The sequence below is a fragment of the Belonocnema kinseyi genome, chromosome 2 (genome assembly GCF_010883055.1).
Source record: "Belonocnema kinseyi isolate 2016_QV_RU_SX_M_011 chromosome 2, B_treatae_v1, whole genome shotgun sequence".
Taxonomy (NCBI): Eukaryota; Metazoa; Arthropoda; class Insecta; order Hymenoptera; family Cynipidae; genus Belonocnema; species Belonocnema kinseyi.
This window is the reverse complement of record NC_046658.1, coordinates 53,611,156-53,638,254: the sequence shown is the minus strand read 5'-3', so window position 1 is coordinate 53,638,254 and position 27,099 is coordinate 53,611,156. Positions and strand designations below refer to the sequence as shown.

The 27,099-nt window shown below is 30.0% G+C and overlaps 1 protein-coding gene across 13 annotated transcripts in view; it reads left to right on the top strand.

Annotated features, from left to right (window-relative positions):
- Positions 1-27,099, top strand: part of LOC117167443 (junctophilin-2) — a 219,730-nt gene that overhangs the window by 113,464 nt on the left and 79,167 nt on the right. For 12 of the 13 annotated variants that reach the window (XM_033352390.1, XM_033352378.1, XM_033352380.1 and 9 more), the window contains exons 4-8: positions 10,884-11,179; positions 17,239-17,409; positions 20,836-21,939; positions 24,411-24,488; positions 25,112-25,338. In XM_033352390.1, coding sequence (XP_033208281.1) covers positions 10,884-11,179; positions 17,239-17,409; positions 20,836-21,939; positions 24,411-24,488; positions 25,112-25,338 — 1,876 coding nt within the window. The remainder of the gene's footprint in view (positions 1-10,883; positions 11,180-17,238; positions 17,410-20,835; positions 21,940-24,410; positions 24,489-25,111; positions 25,339-27,099) is intronic. The other variant, XM_033352389.1, reaches the window with a different exon arrangement.

Below are 27,099 nucleotides of genomic sequence, written 5' to 3'. Positions count from 1 at the left end.
AAATAATTATCAATCCCAAAAAATCAAAGTTTCAACAAAATATTTAAATTTCCAAGCAAAAAATTTAATTTGCAAACAAATAATTTAATTTTTAACCTAATAGCCTTCTACCGAAAATAGACATTCAAAATTTTGAAAATAAATTTCAAAACAACAAAAATGTTTGTTAACAAAATAGATAAATTTCCAAAAAAATAGATGAACTTTCAACCAATTTATACCAAAATAAAAGAAGTTTCACCAAAAAATGTATTTCCATCCAAAGAAATGAATTCTTGATTAAAATAGATGAATTTTTAAACAAGGAGAATAATTTTCTACCAAAAAATAAGAATTTTTGACAGAGAAAGGTCAATCGCCTACTAAAAAAGTTGAACCATAAATGATACAGTTACATTTTTAGTATAAGAAAATGTTTTTCAACAATAAAAAAATCGAATTTTTAACAAAACAGTTAAATTATCAACCAAAATAGTTATTTTAAAAAACTTTAAATTTAAAATAGTTTAGTTTTCGATGAAACAAATGAATTTTCAACTGAAAAATATTTTAAAACAAAAACACACACACAATCGAATTTACAACAGAATAGTTCAATTTTTAAACATAATTGGATTTTCAATTAAAAAATTATTTTTCAACCATAAATGGAATGGAATGAATTCTGAGAGAAAATTGAAAAAAGATTACAATTTTTTAACATTATTTCGTAATTTTGTCATATTATATAATTTTAGAAAAAATAAGGAATTTAATTATTATTAAGCCTTCTTGCGCAATTTTGTTGTACTATTTTTTGTTATGTTTATGTTGATTTGTAAAATTTGCTTTAAAATTTATGTGAGTTTACGAGATATTCAGAAATTTTGAAACTATTAAAAAATAATTAAAACTTGCAAAAAAATCAGGCAAAAATTGAATAATTCTTAAAGATTAGAAGGTCTGAAAATATTAGAAAAAAAAGAATTAAAAAACGTAAATAATTCAGTAAATTCAAAGAATATTTAGAAGAATGAAAGAGATTCAAATCTAATATGTTAATAGTTATTAAAATGCTACAAAGACTTACCTTTGCAATTTTTTTTTCTCTTTTTATAATCATGAGATATTTCTTCATAAAGTAAATGTTATTGGATTTATTTTACAATTATTTACAATCAATTTTCAATTACAATTATTTTACAATTAAAATAAAATTGTAAAAGCTAAATTTTGTAATGTTGAGATAAGTATTTTAAGGCATTGAAGATTTTGTAAAGATTTCATATACAATAAAATAAGTATTATCAGTTTGTTTATAAATTTTTATCTAAATAATTCTAAGATTCTTAAGATAATTGAAAAAAAGATTTTCGAATGTATCAGATGTGACAGAAAAGATCCCAGGAGATTTTAAAGACATTTTATTTTTAATGTGTAGGATTTTAGAAAATATTATTACTTTTTTTGACTTTTTAATCTTATCAAATTGAAGTATTTCGCTTTAAAATCTTCTACACTCTTCTTTTAAATTTTAGGAAATCGTTTGATGTGTTTAAAAATCCGCTTAAATTTTTTTTAAGTACATTTTTTGAAATACAAAATTATTAAAAACTTTCACAAGATTACTAGAAAAATAATTCTGTTTGTCTAATCTTGTCAGAACTTCTAATCTCTAATCTTTAAAAATTATTCAAATTTTTCCTGATTTTTTTTTAATTCTGCAAATTTAAAAAAAAATGCCTTCAAAGTTTTTCAGATACTTTAAGAATATTTGAAACCTTTTTCAATGTTTTTAAATGTTTAAAAATAAAAAAATATCTTAATTATTCCTTTAAAAATCTTTACAATTTTTAATTATTTTCAAATCGTTCCAAAATTTCTCAATATCTCTGTAACTTACTCAAATTTCAAATAATTATGTTACTTAATTATTCTAAAGTTAAGTAATATGGAAAACTACAACATTTTGTTTCAAAATATTTTACGTACTTTTTAAACATTTGAGAAAATAATAAAAAATGTTTTGTAATCCTTTTTCAATTTTCGGTTAGAATTCATTAAATTATTTACATTTTTCCCCAAGATGTTTCTTTCATTATCTTTCATTATCTGAAAGTCCTTCGTTTATTGACTTTTTATTATTATTTCTTCATTCTACATACATATCTATTATATCTTATCAAAATTTAATATAAAAATCTTAAATATTCAGTGTATTTAAATACTACAATTTTTAATGTTTCCAAATTTTTAGAAATAATTAAACAAAATTTAAGTGTAATTAAAATAATTTTTTTTTAAATCTCATTCAACTTATTCCAAGTTATCTTTTTTTAATTTTCAAAATTATTACTTAATCCGATTGGAAATAATTGAACCTCTTGCGATTAAAAGCGGGGACTCTGCTTGAGAAGAAATGTTCTAAAAGTAATTAAAACAAAAAATGATTCTAATTTTAATTTTAAAGACTGATAATTGTACACAATTTTCAGGTGCGTCCTTCTTATTCTTCGACAAGAATTTTTCAGTTTTTCAGTTTTTCAAATCAGTTTATCCTACGTTTCTAAAACTCTTCTAAAACTTAAATTATTTTTTAATCTCATCAATTCTACTCAATATTTATTGAATTTATTCGATTATTTACATTTTTTTAAAATTTGTAATGTTATCGAATTAAAAAATATTGATTTTAAAACCTGCTACAATCTTTTTCGAAACTTTAGGAAATTGTTTGATGTGTTTAAAAATCTTCTTTAATTTCCTTTTAAAGCACATTTTTCAAAATAAAAAATCATTTTAAATTTTCACACGATAATTAGGAAAATAATTCATTTTTTATAATCTTGTCAGGTTTTCTAATCTTTAAAAATTATAAAAAATAAATTATAAAAAAATGACCTTTAAACTTTTTTCAGATACTAATTAATTTAATTAGATAATAATTAATTTTTCGAAATAAAAAATTATTTTAATTATTTCTAGGAACTTAAACTTACTCAAATTTGAAAATAGATTTTTAAACCAAAATATAATTTAAAAAATTGTGTAACAAAATTTCACAAGAAGGCCTAATAGAAATTATGTTCCTTAATTCAAGATGTGAAAAGATTGACTCATAATCTTCTAGATTTTTCCCAGGAATTTTAAGAAAAATAGTTTTACCTCCTTGAAATCTTTCGGAATTCCTTTAAAGTTTCAAAAGTTTTTGTTTGAATTCTTTAAAAATCTATGTTTCTTACTGAATTTGAGCTTAAATTTCGATTTAAATCTCTTCGATTCTTCTTAATATTTCTTCTTATTTACTCTGTTTTGATCTATTTATTATAATCTGATTAAATAGAAACATTTTGCTTTAAAATCTTCTACATTCTTCTTTTTAATCTTTTTTAATCTTAAAAAAGCTCTGTTTTTAATCTTGTCGAACCTTCCAAGCCTTCTAATAATTAAAAACTATTCAAATTTTTCCTGATTTTCTTTGAAATTGGGCAAAATGAAAAAGATTGCCTTTAAATCTTCTGATTCTTTATTGAGAATTTTAAACATAGTTCAAAATGTATTGGAATTTTTTAAATTGATTTTTCAAAATAAACCACCCACGCACCTTAAAATTTATATACAAAAAGGTCGAAAAACTTATAACTTTCCAATAAGGTTATTAAAATAGATCCTTTTTTTATGTTGCCTGACATCAACGTAAGTAACAAGTGAATGAGTTGGGTCGATAAAACGCAGACTTTCAATAATGATATTGGGATGAAACTTTTTCTTCTAAATTGTAAGACATCAATTGCAAGTAATACATTTTAGAGTGCTTGGGCGGACGAAACGCAATGTTCAAATTAGTTAGAATTTTTTCCGAATTTTCATGTACATTTTAGAGAGTGCGGAAAGTTAAAATGCAGTCTTCTAATAATGATATGGGGATGAATATTTATTTGGTGCTTCCTGGCATTGAATAAAACTAATAATTAAAGAAAATTAGAGAACCGAGAGTTTAATGGGAAGTTATAACTTTTACCATATTGAAAATATAAATTATTTGATTAAAATAATAAATGAGACGTTATAGTGCACTGTTAGAAATTTCTATATCGATTTTACTATAAATGTAATGAAAGCAATATGCATATACATGTAGTAAATTTAATATACCATTATATTGTAAAATAATATACATGTATAGTAAAATAGAGTGCATAAAAGTTGAAAGTTCTTTGATGTATTCAAATCTTGTCAAATATTTAAAACTAAAATAATAACCTACAATTCATCGACTGAATTCTTATTTATTATCAAAGTGCAACGTACGGGTGGGGTTTTCATCAAAATTCACTGCTAATGTCAGAATTTTTACATAAGTACTGCTGCTTTTAGGTTAGGTGTCTTGGTGATGTATTTAATTGAACTTATTCACTTGAAACCCAGTATAACTTATGTTCAACTAGAAACAAAAATAATGCTTTATTATTCAGAAAACATCACTGCAAAAATTATTTTTAATTTATGTAAAGTGAAATTACCTGGCTATTCTAAGAATTTATCAATATACATGTCTATTAAATTTACTACGGAGCCTCTTAATAACTATTTCATAGATCGAGTTCTTAGATTTATTATACAAATATATAGTAAATGTATATTAAAATTGCAAACATTTTTAACAGTGTGAGTAGTAACTTTCGAAAATCATTTATTGAATCATTTTTACGAGAATTGTGGACCAACAAACTAATTTGAGTAATTTCTGAAATCTAAAATTGCGAATGTTTTTGTTTGGCGTCCCTCGCGAACAAATTAGGCTGATCAACTTTGTCGCCTGACCATAATTTTAAGTAACAATGCGTGCAGTAAATAGAAGAAACTTTATTCAAATGTATATGTTTATATCTTATTAAAGCGTGGCCCGTGGAGCTCGACGTTTGTGTGAAAATCATGAGCGAATAATAAACTTCCTTAGCATCTGTCAAAGTATATAATTGCCTCCACATTAGATAATTTGCACCTTTAAAATGTTATGAACATATGCCTCTATAAATAATATTTCTATGCATTATACCAAGAATAATTTTAAATTAATTTCTGCTATAAAAAGGTTTGTTAAATATTTTTAAACAGCATGTTTGATTTAGAATCCAGGTTGCTACAAAATCCCAATTCAAAATTCCCTGACTTTCTCTGACTTCTTCCTGACCAACATAAATTTTTCTTTCAGGTATCTGAACAGAAGGCTGGCGAAAAACAATGAAAGTTCCTTTGGTTTGTAGGCTCATCCCGGCTAATCCCTTAAAAAGCTTCTATTTGGTAAAAAAGCAACGGTAATTTTTTTAATTTGTTGAGCAAGGGGATCTTGGATCCGGTGAGGATTAATCTAACCCCCAAGCGTAATAAAATTGTGTTTTCGCACAGGTTTAATGAAAAATGTCTAATTTTGCCTAAATATCATAAAAAGTGGTCCAAAAATACGTAATAAAACAAACATGTATAGAAAAATTGAAAAACCTCCTCCAGAAATTAAGAAACACTCCTTTTTCGAAGGAACGAAAAATTTCGCCAAATTCACTAATTAAAACAATAATTTTGCAGTTATTCTGCTTTAAATTTACGAAATATTTGCAATTGGGAACTGCTGCAAGTTCGAATAATTATTGCTTCTTCAAAAAAGGAGTGTTTTTTAAATTCTTTCTCAAACATTTAAGAACATACAATTTTTTACGGTTGAGGGTTGTTTGGCCCCCGTGGCATCCAAAAAAATTGAAACAAATTTATAGTTGTTTTTTCACCAAATAGAAGCTTTTTGGGAAGTGAGCCCACAAATTAAAGGAACTTTAATTTTTTGAGCCATCCTAATGAAAAGCCTGACATTAATCATACAGAATTTTATTATGGGTCATCCACAAATTACATAAGAAGATTTGGAGTAGGAAAGGTTTTGTCCAATCTTTACTGTTTCTTATGGGAGAGGGTTAGGATTGGAAGATGCATTTTCAATTAAGAAGATTAATTTTGTGCAAAAAAATAAGAATTTTCAGGAAATACACGAAATTTGAACTTAAAAACAAATAGGTTTAATAATTTTAATATTTTTGCGTAAAAAGAATTAATTTTTAACCATAAAAAATTATTTTGAACAAAATATTAAAATTTTTCAATACCTTTTTTTTTAATTTAAATTTTAAATCATTATCTAACTATATAATTTTTCATCTAAGTACCCAGGTCCACTTTCACCAAAGTACCCAGTTGAATTTGCAAACATTTAGTCCGAAATATTGAATTTTCATGGCAAAAAGATGATTTTGCTACAAAAGATTATATAAAATAGAAAAATAAATGATCAACGCAACAGTTGAATTTAAAACAAAAAAAAGGCTTTTTCAAGGAAAGTGTTGATATTAAAGAGAATAAATAACTTTTTTTACCACAAGATGAAATCTGAAACAAAAAAGTTAAAAACCACAAAAATTATCAATTTATACGTTTGTAAGACGCACTTAACATTAATACATTTGCTTTTCTAAATTTAATTTCATTCAGATTACAAGGTAGTTTATTTAGAATTATTTCCCCTGATTCTTTCATGTTATCCTTGATATTCCCTGACTTTCCCTGAACAGTTTTAAATTTCCTGGGTTTCCCTACCTTTCCAGAATTTCCGGACTTGTAGTAAGTGTAGTAAGCGAAACCCAGAAGATGAAACACAATCTTTGTTTAAATTTTCTTTAAAGAATAGATTTAATCCATATGTGAGTTATGGCAAACGGATATTAGTCATTCAAGCTTCCAACAGACGACTTGCAAAGTTTCATTTCCTCTTGGTAAAATTATCAGAATAAGCATTTGATGACTCATGGTAAAGATTCGAGCATACGCAGAAAGTTGAAACTGTGTGAATTTTAAGAAACATCAACTTTCTTTTTAAAAGACTTATGGCTATAGAAAATTATATGAAACCCAATTATTTATCAGACTATGCCTATCAAGTAACTAATTCAATCATTTATCGAATAATGTATATTTGAATCTACAACAAAAGTATCTGAAGAAATCATTAATATAGTCATTAGTGTACTTAGAGTGTAGTCCTTGAACAATTTTTCATTTAACCAGATCATTCTAAATTTTTCTTTTATGTATAAAAAGAACTTCAAACCTAGGAGGTCGTTTATGTTAATGCAAACAAAGCTTTTTTTCTAAATAAATTTTAAACACTTTTGATGCAAACGCTATGCAGAATTTGATAAGAGGTTATAAATTACGTAAGACATGAACGTAACATACATTATTTTTTACCCATGATTGAGTTTTCAAAAAGACAAGTGTTCAACAAAATAGTTCAATTTTTGACCAAAAAAGATGTATTAGTGATTTAAAAAAAGTCATCCAAAACGTAGAATTTTCAAGCCGAAAAAGCAAATTTTCAGCACGAGAATATGAATTTTCGACCAAACAAATGATGAAATTCGACCAAACAAATGATTCTGAAACGAAAAAGATTAAAATTCTTTAAAAAAGATCAATTTCGACCAAAAAGGTCAACTTTTCAGAAAAAGATTAATATTTTACCACAAAAGATGAATTTTCAACTCAAGAAGATACATTTTGAACTAAACATGACATAATTAAATCTGTGTTCAAAAAAACCATTAAAAACAATACTTCTCAGAAAAAAGTGAAATTTTTAACATAAATTAAGGCTATTTAACTAAAATTATGTATCGTCAATCAATATCATAAACTTTTAACAAAGTTCCTCTTTCAAGTCAGAAGTTGAATTTTCAACCAAAACAGATGAATTCGCTACGAAAAATGTAATAATTGATATTTCAATGAAGAAAGTTTCAAATTTTAAATGGAAATGTAGTTGAATTAAATCAAAAAAAGCGATTTTTCAACAAATTAGTTAAATATCCTTTGCCAAAACAGATTAATTTTGAACCAAACAGTTGTAATTGTTTACCAAAAAAGATGCGATTTCTACCAAAATAAACACGGTCTTACATAAATTGTATACTGAAGTAATTAACAATTAAAATAATTATCCGCAATTCATAGTATGTTAACCGTCAGTACAAAATTAAATTTCTGCAAATAAATTTCTAAGGTTCTTGGCGACACAAATTCAAGCGTTGTTTCACCGATTCGGAATTCGCACTTTCCTTGAAGGAACACCCACACATTTATCGGTATATTCCACCCTTGAAAATTGTAACGAACGTCATGTCAGTGTTCCTCAGAAACTGAGTCACACTGAAGAGATTTTGAAATGTTGATTAAGTTTTGGCACAAACAATACGTATTACTGACTGCGGGTAATAATTTTCCGGATTGCGGTCAACTGCCGATCGAAGACTATCGCATCACTGAAAATTCTAACAGATTTACTAGGAAATCGATGCCATTCTGCAGACAGAATTCCTGGAATGTGAGCTTTTATTGCAGAATACGAGGTACAATGCTTCTTTCTCGCATTTGGCACAAATAAAACTAGAAACGGCCAAGACGAATGGTCAAATCTAGCACTGCAATTCTAACGGAAATTAGAAAGAAAAGTGGACGAAAAATAAAAACGAAAGGCACCGTTCAAATTTCTACCTGGTGAAATTTTTAGTTTTTGTGAACAGCGCTCCCCCTCCCCTTCCCAGTACCTTTTGTTCCACGAAAGAAATCCCCTCTAAGTTTGAGTCAAATCGGTAAATATTAAAATGTGCACTCGGTCCCTTGAAATTAACATGGAGTTTTGAATGGAAAAACTCAACTTAATAAAAATCGGAAATACAACTTACATGCTATCAATTTTTTACAAATGAAGTTTCAGTCACTTTTATATAAAATAATTTTTGAGGAATAATTTCTACCCAACATTTTTTTAGTTTTTGTCTATCTAACCCCTTTATATTAAGCCTGAGAAAATTAGCCAACTAATGCAAAATAGGGCATAGTTTTATTTGAAACTCATACTAAAGAGGAAACTTTTAAACTTTTTTGGCATACTTTACTATTCCCTAACAAAAATGAAAATTTAGTATTTTCTGGAGTTACTGGCACTCCTAACAATTGCTAGAAGATATATTTTTGGTTTCCGACAGTTTGCAATTTCTTAAACAAGTCCTATTTATTTAACACCACAGTCAATGAATCCTAGAAATGATGTTTACGGATTAACACATTCTCAACTGTTTAAACAATAAATTATAATTCACTTATGAAATTTCATGAGAAAGTGAAAAGAAATCTAGTATTTTCGAACCTCTTTCACTATGCAACATATTATTAGGTGCTTTCTTCTTTCAGAAATTACACCTGAATTATTGAAATTATTAGTATTAGTATTTTTGTCAATAATTTTTTCAGTAAATTACTAATAGTAGTATTTTCTTCTTCTGCAGTCAATGACACAGTTAATTGATGTAAAAAGGAAGGTGAATAAGTAAATAATGATTAATTGTTCGAATAATAGTAACACTTTTCAAGCAAGAAATATGACTCTTAACATTCAACAAGTGTGTCATTAATTCCAAACAATACTGTCTTTTCACAATTCCGTAGAAAGAAAAATTTAAACAAAAGTAAAATATTTTAATCAATAAAAAAATATCTTAAATAAAAATTGTTACTATTAACCTTCATTAAGTGTATTATTTATTCACAAAGTTACAATATTTTCATGATTTACAGACGAAAACAAATTTTTAATCGAATAGTTGTTTAAATAGGTGAGGATTATTTAAAAATATGTACTTCAAAAGTTGCGTTTATCGAATAATAGTAGATTATGTCGAGAAATAGTCTAAAAAATTACATTCCCTGCAAACCAAATTGCGGCATATTTCATTTGAAAAAATGTGATGTCTAAAAATAATTAGCAAAATAGCAGCAAGTGACATTTGCGGTGAGTGACATTTACATAAAGTCACATTGCGGCATCTCTCATTAAAAAAAATTTTTAATCCATATAAATTTTGCGGGAAAATACGCAAATATGATTACTCACACAAATAATCTAGGTCGCATCCATAAACCTTTTGCAACGTATGAAGAACTATTAGAAGTCACAGCTGTCATTGGTCACAAAAATAATGCAAGTCACACTACTAATTTTTGATAATTTTTCATAGGCTTCACGTTTTTTCCCAAGGATTGATGCTGTAATACGACTGGCTGTGATTGTGATTTGTCGTAATTTGCCCATTTGGTATGGGTTTCAAATTTGTACAAATGATAGATGTTGAAATGTGACTTGCCGCGAATGTGACTTTCCGGGGGTTTGACATAATCCGGACCCAATCAACCTAATATTTGCATTTTTGTGGGCATTTTTCGAGTGATTAGGGGATCAAATTTAAAAGATATTTCTTAAAATTTTTTTAAGAAGCGACTGACATTTGATTTATTAAAAGCTAATAATAAGTAGTCATTTTCGAAAAGGGTAAAACTGCGCACTGTAAAACTGTGCACAAGCATATCTGTAAATGTCGATGGCCAAAGGCACGACTATGCACGTTCTTGGCCACGAGTCGTGCACAGATGAGCCCGTGCACAGTTGTGACTTTGGCCACCGACGTGCATAGATAGGCTTGTGCACAGTTGCTTCGTACGTAGTTTTCGGTCTCCCTTGTTTGTTCCATTTTTCCAAATGAGGTAATGAAGTGTTTCGTCCTCTCGAAATTCGAGATATGTAATCAAATATTTTTTATATGTTTGGGTAGCCATTCGAAAATGCCGGGACGACTAGTCCATCCCTTCTTTTACCTCCCCCATTTTTTGGGATGACTAGGCGTGGCCTAATTTTAATGGCCCGGGATACAGGTTAATGTTTAGCAAAATTGTAGATTTACATTTAAAAAAGAATTGGTATTGAAATAAATAAAAATATGCTTATTTCCTATTTCGTCTTTTTACAGGTACTTTTCAAGGACAATGGTTACGAGGGATGCGACACGGTTATGGAGTGAGAGCAAGTGCACCCTTCGGACTTGCGAGTCATTACAAGCCCACGAAGCAAATCAGGGCATCCCTAACTTCTTTAAGAAGTGCAGATGGAGGTCCTGCGTCGGCACCGACGCCAGAACCGACGGATAAAAGAGACCGAAGGGTTGATGATAGCAGGGGAGGATTTGTTCTGAAGGCCAGAAGTGATGATCCTCCAGCAAGGCGGAAGAGCTTAACAGAAAAATCTCTAAAGAAAGGCATCCTCTCGGTAATATCATTTTTCATTCAGTTGCCACATTTTCACAATCATATTTGACCCATATAAAAATCCAAAACCAGATAAAGAACCTGCTCTATAGATAAATTTAAATTAACAGATTTCGTTTAAACTTTGTGAATTATCAGATCTTAACATCAGGAAGAATGCTGTCTGAATTTCTTAAACGTCTGTCAAGTTAGACTGAAATATAATACTCTGACTGGTTTCTAGGTTTCTCTCTTTCTACGTTTCTCCTGGACAGCTGGTCCTTTTTCTCGGCCAATTTAAAAGAGTTTAAAAGATTTGTATGATTTGAACGGGTTTTAAAGATTTCAAGAGATTTCTAAACATTTTATAAAATTTCAAATATTTCTATTTAGAAACAGGGAATTTTGGAAATGGATTTTAATCCTGATTCAAAACATCATATAATTTTTGTTCATAAGAGTTGCAATATTCTGATTTGGAGTAGTGAAGGTAAATAATTATCATTTTAAATTTGAACGGGGATTATTTTTAATTCCCTTCTTGTAAATCAGAATTAAAATTATTTTCCAATATTCCCATTTCATATAAAATATTCTCTATACTAAATTGTATAATAATAATTAGAAATAAATAGTAAACAAATAATTTACAGAAATGTCCCGTTCGAAATTGTAAATTATAATTCTTTACGAAAATTCCCTCCTTCTATGTAAATGTTAACTCTTTACGTCAATCTCTTAGTTCAAAGTGAAAACTATAGTTCTTTATAGAAATTCCCTGTTTCAAAGCCTAAATTATAATTATTAAGAAGATTACCACTTCCAAGTCAGATATCTATTTACAACAGTGTCTATTATAATTCAGAAGACATAAATATACTAACTTCCTTTTTTTTCTACAATTCCGAAGAGGGCAGTTACAAATTCTGCCCAATTTTTATATTTGCAAAAAAAGAAGAATTCTGAAATTTAACCAAATTTTGATTCCTTTCCGAATTGTATCCTTCCATAATAAAAATTACTTTTTCAAAGACTAAATCATAATTCTTTACTAAAAATTCCCTGTCCCAAACTCAAAATTGTCATTCTTTTACAAAACCCCCTATTCCAAATCAAAACAAAATTTAGTTAAAAAATTCTTGGTTTTAAGTCAGAATTATATTTATTCACAAAATTTTCTATTATAAGAATCGTTGGAGGATCTTATTCACCCTTAATACAACATTTTCTTAAAAGCCTTATATTCGTTGCTGGCTTTAGAGATATGTAAATGGAAAATAATTACATTTGTTCAAACGTTTCGATTTGAAATTAAAAGTGTTGTTATTGAACAAAACGTATGCCGATGAGTACCCGGGTGGCAACACAAGGGTTAAGACGCTTCCTCAGGCTTGAAAATTAGCGCATTTATTACTCTGACAAGTTTTTCTCCTACAATTCTGAATTGTATGAATTCATATTTCAACCACAGGCTATGAATTCCTAAATGCAGAGCGTCTCAGAGCGCTTTTTTCGAATAATGGCCAGGTTCTTCCTTTAATGCAATTAATTGAAAATTGATGCATTTTTGCGGCTGGGAAATAGAAAACCGCCACCATGAGTGTACTCATGGGAAACATAGTTCGTGGATCCTCTAACTGACTATGGAACAGCGAGTGATCTAGACTCTAGAGTGTCATTTTTTCGACGATACTTAAAACTTCGTAAACCTAGGATCGAGCCGAGAATTTAGATTGAGTGCCTGTCATGCCTCACTCCACTTTCCTATTTTTAGAGATTACAGTCGTTTGATAGTAATTATAAATTAGCAAATATTAAGGAATTTCATTTTAATACTGTGCATTCGGTTAATTACATAACGATAGGACGATTATTAAAAAGAAAGAAGAAAATCGGTTAATTCGTTCAATTCCTGGATACACCTTTTTTCTCTCTTCTCCGATTGTACGACAAAAATCCTGAAAAAGATCATGCGTACAGAATTGGAAATTGTTAAATAAGAATTGTATGGAATTTTCAATGAGTTTTAAAACAATTTCAAATGGTTTAAGCAAATGAAAATCATTTAAACAATTATTTAATCCCAAAAAATGTAGAAACGAATCGTATTTTATGATTGAAATGTAATTGTTTGTCATTGTTTGGAGTAGAAAATTGTTCTAAAAACGTGATGTAATTATTTAAACAATTATTTATTGTTTATTTTCAAAAATTTGTTTAAGTGAGGCAGAGATGTCCACTTCTTCTACATTCTTATTCTAAGAAACTTTTTGTAGATGTTGTTCTTTTCTGTTTGTTGTTGACGTTATTTTCTTGATATGAACCATCCATACTTAATTTGACATAAATTAAAAAAAAAATCAATAACATTAAGATTTTTGCAGAATTTACTAGTCCTCGATATCATTGAATATTATGTTTGACTCAGAAAATACGATTTAATAACTATTTTTCAAAAAGTAATTATTTTAACAAGTTATATTTGCTTAAACAATTAAAAGGTGGGTCATCTATTCTTTGTATACAGTATACAGTCATGTAATACACTATTTAGTTATTGTAAACAAACTTTATTCAACAAAACGTAGCATAGGATACCAATTTAGAAAAAGTGGACATCTCTAGCTCAATGTTCAGAAATTTGAAAAAAAAACAATAAATAATTGCTTAAATGATGATATAATGTTTTTAGAAAAATGTTCTACTCCAAAGAATGACAAACCATTACATTTCAATCAGAAAATGCGATTGTTTGTTCCATTTTTTGGTATTAAATTATTGTTTAAATAATTAACATTTCTGTAAACAATTGAAAATTATTTAAAAAGTATTGGGAAATATTTTAATTATCGACTAGTAATTATTTGTATGAAATTCACGACAGATATTTGCTCAAAATTAACAATAATGAACGTAAAAATGTAGTTTTTTATTTTTAGCTCTTATTTGGGGCGCTGGGGGGGGGTGTTGAAAATAAAATTTATTAGTATGAATATATTTCGCAAACACTCCATCTTGTAAATCGATTGGAAATATATTTATAATTTTTATTAAATTTTAACATAGTATAAACAGTTTGCATTGTGCCATTCAATTTTATAATTCTATGGCTAGGTCCCCAACTCCAAAATTTTAGTATTTTAATTTTTCGAATGAAAAGCAATGAAATTGAACCAAATGATGTGAATCTTAAAGCAAAATAGTTCATCAATTCTGAACAAAACAACACATTTATTGTGACGCAAGCAGTTTTATTTGAAACAAATAAAGATTCAAGAAAAAAGATAGGAAAATTATGATTCTCTATGATTGCAGAGTTTTTAATTTAAACTTGCAACCATGAAATTAAAATGATGGAATGAATGAATGAATAAATCAATGAGTAAATGAATAAATTAAATGAATAAGAAAATGGAAATAAAATAAATGTAAATTCTATATTTTTCCCATTCAACAGTTTCCAATTTTGAGCGCAGCATCTTTTTCTTTCAATATTTTTTGTCGTACAATCGGAGAAGAGAGAAAAAGGGTGTATCCAAAAATTGAACGGATTAACCGGTTTTCTTCTTTCTTTTTTTAATCGTCTTATCGTCATGTAATGAACCGAATGCACAGTATTCAAATGAAATTCCTTAATATTTTATAATTTCTTTCAACCGACTGTAATCTCTAACAACCGGAAAGTTGAGTGAGGCATGACAGGCACTCAATCTGAATTCTCGGCTCGATCCTAGGTTTACGATGGTTTAAGTATCGTCGAAAAAATGACACTCTAGACCACCCGCTGTTCCATAGCCAGTCAGAGGGCCCACGAACTATGTTCGCCATGAGTACACTCATGGTAGCGGTTTGCCACTTCCCAGGCGCAAAAAATGCATCAATTTTCAATTAATTGCAATGAAACAAAAACCAGACCATTTTTCGAAAAAAGCACTCTGAGAGGTTCTGCATTTAGGCATTTATAGTCTGTGGTTGAAATATGAAATCATACAATTCAGAATTGTAGGAGAAAAACTTTTCAGAGTAATACATGGGCTAATTTTCAAGCCTGAGGAAGTGCCTTAAGACTGTATGAAGCGAATAGTTCGTAAGATATTATAAGGCTTGTTTGTAAGAATACTTGTAATGGTTATTTAAAGACTCTGAAATCCGTAAACGAAAGAGAGTATAAACAAATGAAGAAGAGGCATAAAATATATGAAGCTAGTTTTGATCGGCATATTAGTATATTCGAGAGAGAAATTCCGGTTGCTGAATCACATTCCCGGTTATTTCCCAATTTTCCCGCTCTGGTTGACACCCTGTTCATAAAGCTATTTGCAGAAATAGCCAAATTGAAGCAGCGAATAGACGGTTTTTTATTTAATGAAATATTGCCAACTTCGTTAACTCTTTGATCGGGCTGTGTAGTTCGAGCATTCTGATTATATTTAGACGGAGATAAAATCAAATTTGTATCTAAAAAGCAAGCATTATTTTTGATTAATTTAACGTTTAAGGTCGCATGAACTGCGAGGGTCATTAGCGACTGTTCTGTAGGGTTTATTATAAAACGTAAGGTATCAGTGCGTTGCATTCCAAGGGGCAGAATCGAAGATTTCTGAAAGCACATCCAACCTCACTTCCTGCTTTGGGAATCGAATCCGCGACAGCGTGACTACTAAGGCTGCAGTGTTGCAACATCTAGGCAGTCTGATAAGTACCTGAAAATTCTAAGAGATGGCATTAGTATTCAGTAATGTGAACCATTTTCGTCGAGCTTGATCCTTCAAATGACGCCTGTCAAAACTTCAGCCATTTATGTTTACGCATTTACAAGTTACCGCACTGAGAAGCGACTAACCTCCGAGTTTTTTTTAATATGGAAAAATCTGAGTTTCGAGTTTTGATCAAACACTACTATCTTCGCAAGAAAACGATATCCGAGACCAAGGCCAAGCTGGATAAGTATTACCCGGAATCTGCACCGTCGATTGGAACGATTCATAAGTGGTTTACCGAGTTTCGTTGTGACTGTACGAGCACATTTGATGCTGAACGATCTGGGTGACCAAAAGAGGTCACTACACCAGAAAATGTCGAAAAAATCCGTGATATGATGTTGAATGAACCCAAAGTGAAATTGAGAGCGGCAGCTAATGCTGTAGGCATATCATTGGAACGTGTAGGCAATATCGTGCATTCAGTTTTGGGCATGAAGAAACTCTGCGCGCGATGGGTGCCGCATTTGCTCACAGTGGAACAAAAACGAATTCGTGTGACAACTTCCCAGCAGAAATTGTCATTATTTTCGCGTAAGCCGACCGAGTTTTTGCGCCGATTCATAACCATGGATGAAACCTGGATCCACTACTACACTCCTGAGTCAACGCAACAGGCAAAACAGTGGATTCCACCGGGCCAAAGTGCTCCGAAGCGTCCAAAAACGCAACAATGGGTCGGAAAGGTTATGGCCTCCGTATTTTGGGATGCACATGGCATAATATTCGTGGACTATCTTAAAAAAGGTAAAACCATAACCGGAGCATACTATTCATCATTATTGGACTGAGTGAAAATCGAAATCGCCGAAAAACGACCGCATTTGAAGAAGAAAAAACCGCTTTATCATAACGACAATGCGCCTGTTCATTTATGCTTAGTTGCACAAGCAAAATTGCATGAAATCGGCTTCGAATTGGTTCCTCAACCACCTTATTCACCAGACCTGGCCCCCAGCGACTATTTCTTGTTCCCTAACCTGAAGAGATGGCTCACCGGTAAGCGTTTTTACTCAAATGAGGAGCTCATAGCTGAAACTGAGGCGTATTTTGGACACCTTCCGATCGAGTACTTTTCGGACGGTATCAAAAAGTTAGAAAATCGTTGGACTCGATGTATCGACCTAAAAGGAGAGTATGTTAAAAAATAAAACCAACTTTGGCCAAAAAAACGTCTCCGTGTTTCATTTTTCAGGGACTTATCAGACAGTGTAGTAAGACAAACATGATACCGCATGAGTCACGATGACTCCCTAACAAGCATTATTGTTTAATGATAATATTTTGCATTATAAATCATGAGTTTTTTATTTTTATGTAGGGGTTGAAGATAAGGAAACAAAGAAGTACAGGTGATCTTGAAAAACGAGGTACAGGCGGTGGTAGTATCAGAAGCAATGCCAGCTCGACTTCCTGGATGTCGACCGAAAGTTCTCAAAGCCAGGCTTCCGCGTCGGTTCATACCGACAGTAACACGTCCTTCGTCATCGAGGTAAGCAACAAAAAATTACAATTTTATGATCCTTGAGAAAAATAAGCTCTATTGTCCTGGAAAATTGATTTTCTAGTGAAAAGGGAAATATTGGAGATTAAACTCCATCCACTTATATAGTTTTGAAACTTCCACTTGTTAAAGGCATGTGACACAGCTAAATACCTATATTACCGACCTCACTTTATCAGCTCACTGAATATTTTTTTGAACCTAAAAACTTTTTTTGTAAATAAAATATCGAGCTGGAACTTTGGAAAATGTATTAGAGTAGAATAAAGTACGTTTAGGTACTGCATTTGGTTAGGAACTTCACTGAAAATTATTTTATCTTTTTTCAGAACCTCGACATTTTTTGAACGTTCAAACTTTTTACCGGCTCATGCCAATGGAATTGATAGTTGAAATATTTTCTTTCTCCTTCGTTTATTATTAATATTTGTACTTAAACGTAGTTTGCTTTCGGCTCTTGCATTTCTCAAAGTTTGAGACCGATATTTTATGTATAAAAAAAGTTCCAACGTTCAAAAAATGTCGAGGTTCAGAAAAAAGATAAAATAATTTTCAGTAAAGTTCTTAACAAAATGCAGTACCTAAACGTACTTTATTGTACTCTAGTACATTTTCCAAAGTTTCAGCTCGATATTTTATTTACAGAAAAAGTTCTTAGGTTCAAAAAAACATTCAGTGAACTGATAAAGTGAGGTCGGTAATATAGGTATTTAGCTGTGTCACGTGCCCTTAAGGAAAACTAATGAAAAAAGCCTCTTAACTTAGAAGGAATTTATGTCAATATGAATATTATGAACAGCCTTTAAAGAATACAGAACGATAAAAGAATAGAAAGAATACAAAAATAATAGAAACTGTCTCAGTTTAAAAATAAGAAAAACGACGTAACATCTGCAATTTTATCTTTGCACCTAAAATAATCATTAGACTGTCAAGGGAGCGGAGTAAATTATATGTAAACATGTCAGTAAAGCTGATCTTGCGAATGAAATACTAAAAGTGCATCTATCGACGGTATACATTCTACTTTAGCATGTATTTCTCCTTCCTCCGTCGACCAGCAAAACATAAAAGAGTAAAATCACCCATTTTAAAGTTGTTTGTTATTTCAAGTATTCCTTTTTTACGAACGAAGACAACGTGCCTTTTAAAATCTTCTGTTGAGTATAGATCTTTGCCGTCTAAAATAATCGATAAAAGGAAAGGAATGCTATCTAATTATTTAGTAATCAGGAAAAGTATGATGAATTTATCTTATCCCCTGAGCGTAATAAGCTAATGAAGATTTACAGAGAAGTGTAAAATAGTATGAAAAAGTTTTCAGATAACCTAAAGAATAGGGTATATCTGAAAATAAGACATTTTATTCTAATGAATGATAGCTTTTTTCTATGAAGTTTTCGAAATTGAGCTTGAAATTGTCAAATTTAAAATAGGTATCCTTGAAATCTTCGTTTTAATGTATAATATCACCATCAATCCCGCGCTACACCCGCTTGATATTTTTTTGTTTAGAGCGGACAAATAATTTTTAGTTTAAAATAAAAATTTAAAATGACTTCTTATTTTCTTACAGTTTTTAGAAACTAAATTCCAGCTTTAATTATATTTTAGGAGAGTAATTTTATTACTCTCCTCTTTTACTTTCTCCTCTTTATTACTCTTATTACTATTATTAGTTTCATTTTAAGAATACGCAAATACAATTATCCGAGGATTCTTGAGAGAATTCAAACCGATTGTTGGAAATTTCAGACAAGTTGAAAAAGAGTCTAGACTAGTTTATTAAAACTTTGTTTTATTAAGCAATTGTACTCAACTTTTTTGGAAAAAATAGAGACAGTTTAAAATATATGTAGGGCCATAATACACTTAGAAGAAATTTTTAAATATTTTAGAAATTTGGGAAATCTTTTCAAAGCTTAAAATATTTTCTCTGACTTCAAAGCATCGTAAGTTCCTCAATATTTCTTTAATTGATTGGAATTTTGCTCAAAATTTTAAAATTTTCATAAATTTTTTTCAATAATTAATGTTTTAGAATAGAAAATTAATAATTAATTTCCTATGAATCTTAAGAAAATTCTTTTGCTTTCTCAAAAACTTTTAAAATTCTTGAAAAGCTTTACAATTTTTTTAAACCTTTAAAAACATACATTGTGTTTTTAAATTTTTTAAATTTTTTCAAACCCTCAATTATTTTCAAATTTTTCCAAAATTTTTATAGCTTCTTAATATCTTTTAAAAGTATTCAGTTCTCCTACAAAAATATTAAATTCTGCAAAGTCAAAACAATTGCTTTAAAATATTATAGATTTTTTAATCATTTGAAATATTAATAAATACTTTCTTATAAATAATTTTTTTAAATAAAGAATCATTTTTTATTTTCTGAGGAATTTTAAGAATACTTTTTATTCTCTTCAAAACTTTCAAAATTCTCGGAAAGTTTAAATACTTTTTGTAAGAATTGTTGAAAAATCTAGATTTTATTTCAAGTTTTTTAGAATTTTTTCAAGTTTTAACTTATTTTTATATCTTTTTAAAACTTCTAAATATCTTTAACAACTTACTCAAATTTTTTTATGAAATTTCGTAATCCTGCGAAGTCGAAAAATTTGTCTTTGATATCTTCTACGCTCTTTTGCTAAATTTTAGGCGATCATTTAAATATTTAAAAATATTTTTAAATTTTCTCTTGAAATTCATTTTTGCAAAAAAAAATTATTTGAAATTTTCTCAGAAATGTTAAGACATTTTTTCGAAGTTCAAACATTCAAAATATCTTTTGAATTGGTTCAAAGCTTTTGGAAAATTAGTTAAAATCCTATTTATGAAATATTTTCTATAATCATAGCTACTCACAATTAGTAGGTGTTATATTTGGCAATTCGAATTCTTCAAAAAACAACAGTGATACACGAAGAGAAATTTTGAGTTTTTAATTCACGGAACTGCTCCTTGATTTTATAACGCTTTGGCGCGAAAACTAAGATCTCGGAACATGTTTCTTTAAAATCAGCGGTCTCAAAATTTCAGGCATTAGGCCACGCACCTTTGTTCTCAGGTCACGAATTCTATGCTTTTACATCATATAGTCCAAAACTTTAAAGCACGTACAAATGGTAGCTCTAAAATCACGCGCTTCCGTGAACTCAGATACAGAAATTTCTGTACGTGCACAAACTCAAAGAAAAAACTGAAAAGAGCCACTAAAAGTGACATTTATGCGTTTTCACAACTAATCAGGTTTTCGAGAATAATGTATGCGAGATCCCGTGGCTATAACTTTTTCGGAAAAGGATGATGAATTGGCAATGTATTTTGCGCTAGAAGTTTGTAATTTAAAAAAGAAACATTATTTTATCAACTGATATTAATTTAACAATAATTTCAAAAAAATTGTATTCACAGGACGAGCAAATGGATGCCTCCGTAACCGAGACGTACCTCGGTGAGTGGAAAAACGACAAGAGGACCGGCTTTGGAATCTCCGAAAGAAGTGATGGCCTTCGATACGAAGGCGAATGGTTCAATAATCGCAAGTATGGCTATGGAGTGACGACCTTTCGCGATGGTAGCAAGGAAGAAGGAAAGTACAAGAACAACGTTCTCATAACGAGTCAGAAAAAGAAGCACATGTTCCTTATAAGATCTGCCAAATTCCGAGAGAGGATAGAAGCTGCTGTAAACGCTGCTCAAAGAGCCAGCAAAATCGCCCTTCAAAAAGCTGATATTGCCATTTCAAGAACTGCAACAGCTCGCGGCAAGGCTGAACTTGCAGACATCGCTGCTGAACATGCTCGAGAGGATTCTGAATTGGCCCAAACGACAGCCCGTCAATTTGCTCCAGACTTCCGGCAACCGGGTTTGGAAAGGTTAAAAAATCGAGAAATTCCCAGGTACGTGCCTCCACCCCAGGACAGTGTTCCTGGAAAAAGCATTTTGCATAAATCAGCAAGTGTTGATCAACCCGGGTCTAGTCCTAACAAGACTGCTTTGCCTGATGAAAACTCCCCTTCGTCTACCAATCCTGGTCCAAGTCACGTAAATCAATCAATAACACAATCGATACGAAGGACCAGTATGAAACCAGCCCAGAACCAGATTCCGTATCAGAACCAAATGCAAAACCAGATACCCAATCAAATGTCAAACCAGATGCCTAACCAGATACCTAATCAGATTCCTAACCAGATTCCGAGTGGGCAGATACAATACTCGAATCCGCAGACGTCATTAGCAACCTCGAATCCGTACCCGCAGATGACCAACCAATTACCACAATCTCAGTACACGAATAGTATACCGAACCAGTTCCAACAGAATCCACAACAGTTTTCACCGAATCAGTACATGCAATCGACCCAAGGCCAGTATCCTGGTCAGAGTAGCCAGTATGGACAATCGCAGTTTCAAAAATCGAATTCACAGGAACACTATAATAATTATGCACCTGCGATGCCCACGTTGCAGGGGTACCAGAATCAGTATCAACAAGGTTACGCCAACCAGCAGGTGAGACTGATTTTTATTGGTTTTCTTATTGATAGTTAATTGGTTTTCTTGAAAAAGTCATTGTATTAGGAATGATCTGTATTTGAAAATGTTCTCTATTCACAAGCCATTTAAAAATTAAGAAATATATTTAAAACGAGTTCTAATATAATGATTGTTTGTTAAATGTTATTGCTTTTGGAAGAAATACGAAAGCTTTCCTTGGAGAAAATAGCTCCGGCTGACATTGTTAATTAACCAATATTTGATTTTTTTATTGTTTTTTCACTTTCGCTATAGAAAGAAAACTCTAAATCTTATTCAATTCTAGTTATCACGGATGATTTTATTCCTTGGAAGATTCTTTGCAACTCACTGTGGTTGGCTTTTATTAAAACAAAAAATATGTAACAAAACTCATAACCGTCTGATTTCTAAATAACATTTTTAAATAAAAACTAACCAAATGGTGTAGTACAGAATTATTTAATGAATAAATCAGCACTTGATCATTATAATTGAATAAGAATTGCAGATTTGACCAACAAGTGAAACGAAGAGATAAAAATTAAAATAACTTTTGTTAAATAAACAATTTTAATCGAATCTATTTTCGATTAATTCATATAAATCATTATCAAAGTTTGGTGAATTTTGAAATATAGCGTACATACAGTTAAACTCTTAATTATTTGACCTTTAAGTCTTTAACATGATTTATAAAATAAGAAAAAGCCAATTGGTAACGTTGATGAATTTCAAAAATGAATTCGATTGTTAGATGTATTTATTTTTCAATATTTTAGGATACACTTAACTCTCGCTTTCAGTCACCCCATTCTCGGCCTTCCTAGAAATGCCTTCTGACGCAGTTTCTCAGGGGAGCAGGGCAAGAGCGGTTGCGACGTTATATATATATAGATATATATTCTAATAGGAAACGAGTCAGGCGGCCCTCATTTTGTACGTTTCGATACCTTCGAAATCAGTCCAAGACTATTTGAAGGCAACCTCCGACTCTAGACTGAAAGCGAGAGTTTGGAGTATAATTATTTATTTCCTTCCATTTTAGACAACAGTCGTAATTTCCATTCGATTTTTTCAGTATCTCACTGATTCCTTTGCAGATTCTTTGCAATTGTATCCCTTATGATTTTATAGTTTAATGTAAATATGAATTATGAATAATTATAAATTATTCATAATCGTGTATATATATGTACCGAAAAAATCCAGTATGTGTACCGAACTTTCAACACAGATAGCCCGTTTTTCAGGTTTCACCATACGTACTCAACTTTCAATACACCTAGCCACGGCATTAACATTAAACAATTTTAAACTCAAAAATATTTGAAATTCAAAATTTTTGAAATAAAACATTCACAACTGTACAATTTCTAAAAAAAATGTAAATTTTAAAGAGTTATAAAGAGCTTTTAAGAGAAAATGTAGTGTTCATTAAGATCAAAAATAAAAATAAAAATGACAATGCATAAGATGGAAGAGAACAACTTATCTTGAACAATAATTTTTGGATGAACAATGAAAAACCAAAGTATTTTGGAGGAATATTAAGGAGTGATTTTTCTCAGTGGTTTATATTTAAATCCAGACAAAAATGATTTAATTTTGTGAATGTCTATTTGATTCCTCGCAAATATTTTTTTGATCAAATATAGATGGAAACGTGCAAAATAATCAAACGTAGTTGAAACGGGATTTTAGTTTGAATCATATTTATTTTATGTTTACCCATGCCTCACCTCGCCCGGTGAGTACCGGAAATGTGTAAATTTTATCGCCTGGTAACCTATATTTTTCAAAGCTAATTCACTCTCTCATTTTTCAGTGAATTAATTTTATTATATTTTTTTAATTAGATTCGAAAGAATTTACATATTTACTGCCCTAGCATTTCAGCCAAGAAAAAATGTTCATCTAAAACCCCCTTCTTAAACGATTTCTCATTTGTTCAGACATTCATTTAATGTCATAACATTCGTAAATCTTGACAAGTATTATTGAAGATAACACTATTTCGGAAGATTACGACAATTAAATTTTTTTAATATTTAACTTTCTTGAACATTCTACCCTGACTGTTAAATTCTGATTAAATTTTTGTTACAAAGTTAAAATTAATGTTATTTCTCTCTGAAAATCATTCTTATTGTTCACGGCCTTCTTTGTTTTCCTTGATCTACGGCTTATCTGCTTTCCAAAATTAAAAAAAACTACAATAACCAATCCTAATTCTTTCATTTAAAAAGCATGAGTGTATGATTTGCGGAAAAAATATCGAATGTTATCAAGTTTAAAAAAGAATTCGAAAAAACAGCCGAATTTACAGAAATATATATATAGATTTTATATTTTTATGTTAATCTATCCTTAGATAATTAAACAACTAAAAATTTAACCCAAGTCAACAATACAATATTAGAAGATTAGAAACTAGATAATCAAAAAGCAAAATTCTTTCATTTTAGATCATGTCTCCACTACCTCCTGTCTTGTACGATCCCATGATGGGTCAAATGAATCCTTTCGGATCACAACATTATGGTGTAAGATTACGAGTGTTCGACAAAGATAATAGATAAAACCCCTTTGTTCAAAACCTTTTGTTTGAATAATAAAACTCAATCGTTGCTAATATTTACTACTCTTATTAACGTTTTCAACCCTTCTCATAATAAACGTGCAAATAGATGTTACCATAAAACAAATCAGATCGCATGAAGTACTACATATTATAAAATATGTCAGATTTTCTGTGCGACCCACCTGTTGCTCTCTTTCATTTATATAATTAAATGTAACCTCCGCCCCCGCTCATTTGTTTCTCGTGTGAAGGATTCAAATTATTTTTAAACTGGAGCATGTTTCCCGTGTTTGATGGTAGGAAAAAAAATTTATTTAAACGTTGATTGAGATATTAAAAACCCGTGAATGAAATTTTGAGAAATGAAGACGAAGTGGTAAAGTCAGAGAATGAACAATTACTCTCGTATTATTAAAATTAAATTATTTTTCTTTTCTATGTATTTATTAAAGATGGAAATATTTTGGATATCTAACCTTTATTTGTTTCGATGGGAAATGCCTGGCGAGGATGCATGTCTAATATAATTATACGGATAATGTATACTTTTTCGATTAAAGCTTATATAATTATAAACTTTTACAGACGACAATACCGAACCAGTATGGACCTGGTCAAATGAATCAGTACAATGCACAGCAGCTCTATGGTCAACCGCAACAACAACAACAACAACAACAGCAATATCAATCTGATGGCCTCATCGATAGTCAGAGGCCATCCAGTACAACTAGTTTACGAAGAAATAGCAGAATTTTAAGTTCTCAGGACAGACCAAACATCGGTGGTATTGGTCAAACGCTTAACGACAGGTAAATTATATTCCAAATTTATAAATAATTATTCACAAAAAAATGCAAACTCTCAGAAAAAAGGTATGTATTTAAGTCAACCAAATTCTTTTCTTAGAGAAATAAAAACATTTATTTCATAAAATAAAATTTTGAAATCAATTCAGCAAAAGCTTTATTTTCACATATTTTTTGAATTATTATTTTGATTCAAACTTGTTTGGGTTCAACAACCAAAATTGAATTGAAACTATTCCCTGCGGACCAAGTTACGAGGAGAGAAAGAAAGATAACTAATTATTATTTTAGTATTAGTGCGAACGTGAAAAGCAACTAAAAAACAGAATTAACTATACTCTATTCTTTTGAGACGCCTCCCCCATCCAATGTATAACCACGCGAAGTGTTGCTTTATTTCGGATGTATCCTAACGGACTCACGGAATTATACATTAATCTGATCCAATAATTAAATTCAATACTTCGGACATAACATGTTTTATTTAGAAAGACATTAATGCCTCGAGGAATATATTATCTCATGTGGTACTTTCTGAATTAAGATCTCAAAATCATTTTAAATATTAATAAATCCCACCAAAAGCATTTGCGAAGAAACATGTCTGCCATGTACTACTACATGCAGCTTTTAAATGAAAATTGGCCAAATAGAAATAAGTATTCATAATAAGGTCAATTAATAAGCGGTTTTTATACACTAATAGAAATTTTAAAATAGAAATTTTTGACAGAAAATTTAAAAAAACATTTTATACTTTATAAAACTTAGCGGGATTGAACGTATAAGATAATACATTTTTAAACATTGATGAGTGTGGACGGTTTATCATATAATATAATCCTGCCAAGTTTAAGAATGTCCAAGTGGCTTTTTGAATTTGAATATAAAAATTTCCTTAGGGTAGCGGAGACCACCCTACAGTAAATAATGATCATACGCTAGAAAATTATTAACTAAAAATACTAACGGATGTTAAATAATTAATTAAATGTAATTAATAATCAAGACACGATACTCTTTAATTTATTAAAACTATAATTGATTGTTTTATTTCTATGTGTACTTATAATTAAAGATTATATATGTAGGATCATTATCTACTATTTGACAATACTATTAATCGATTTCAATTTGGACTGAATTCTTCAGTTTTATTTCAGAATGGAAAGGGTGGCTAGGTTCGCCATACTTATCCGATACTTATTAAATTGAATTTTAATAAATATTAAATTAAATTTTTCAACTCTGCTTGCCTCTGCAGCGCCCTAACTATTTAAACGTTTGACAGCAAATTTTTATTTTATATCTCTAGAAACATATTCTCATATTTTGAAAGAATTTTGGATGTATTGAATAGTTTACAAAATTTTACCTTTCATGTCATTTCTGGATTTTAATTTCTTGCTATAAGAATCTTTGTATGAAACATCTTAGAAATTCTTATATGTGTTAGATACATTAGGCTGCAGAGGTAATTCAAGTAATTCAGGTTTAATGCAAAAACATGTGAAAAAATCGATTTTTTCACATAAAAAATGATTAACTAAAGTTTCAAATGATTACGAATATAGGGTTTTTAATGTACATACATATCGAGAATGTATATTGCCATAAATTTTCAGATAAAATATTAAGGAAGAGTTTTGGATAAAGAATGCATTACGAGGGTGGATCGATAAGTTTCCGGCCTGACCAAGAGATGGCGCCACTAGGCCTACCTTGAGGTGGCGTTCTATAGTACCATCCTTAGATAGCTTGTAG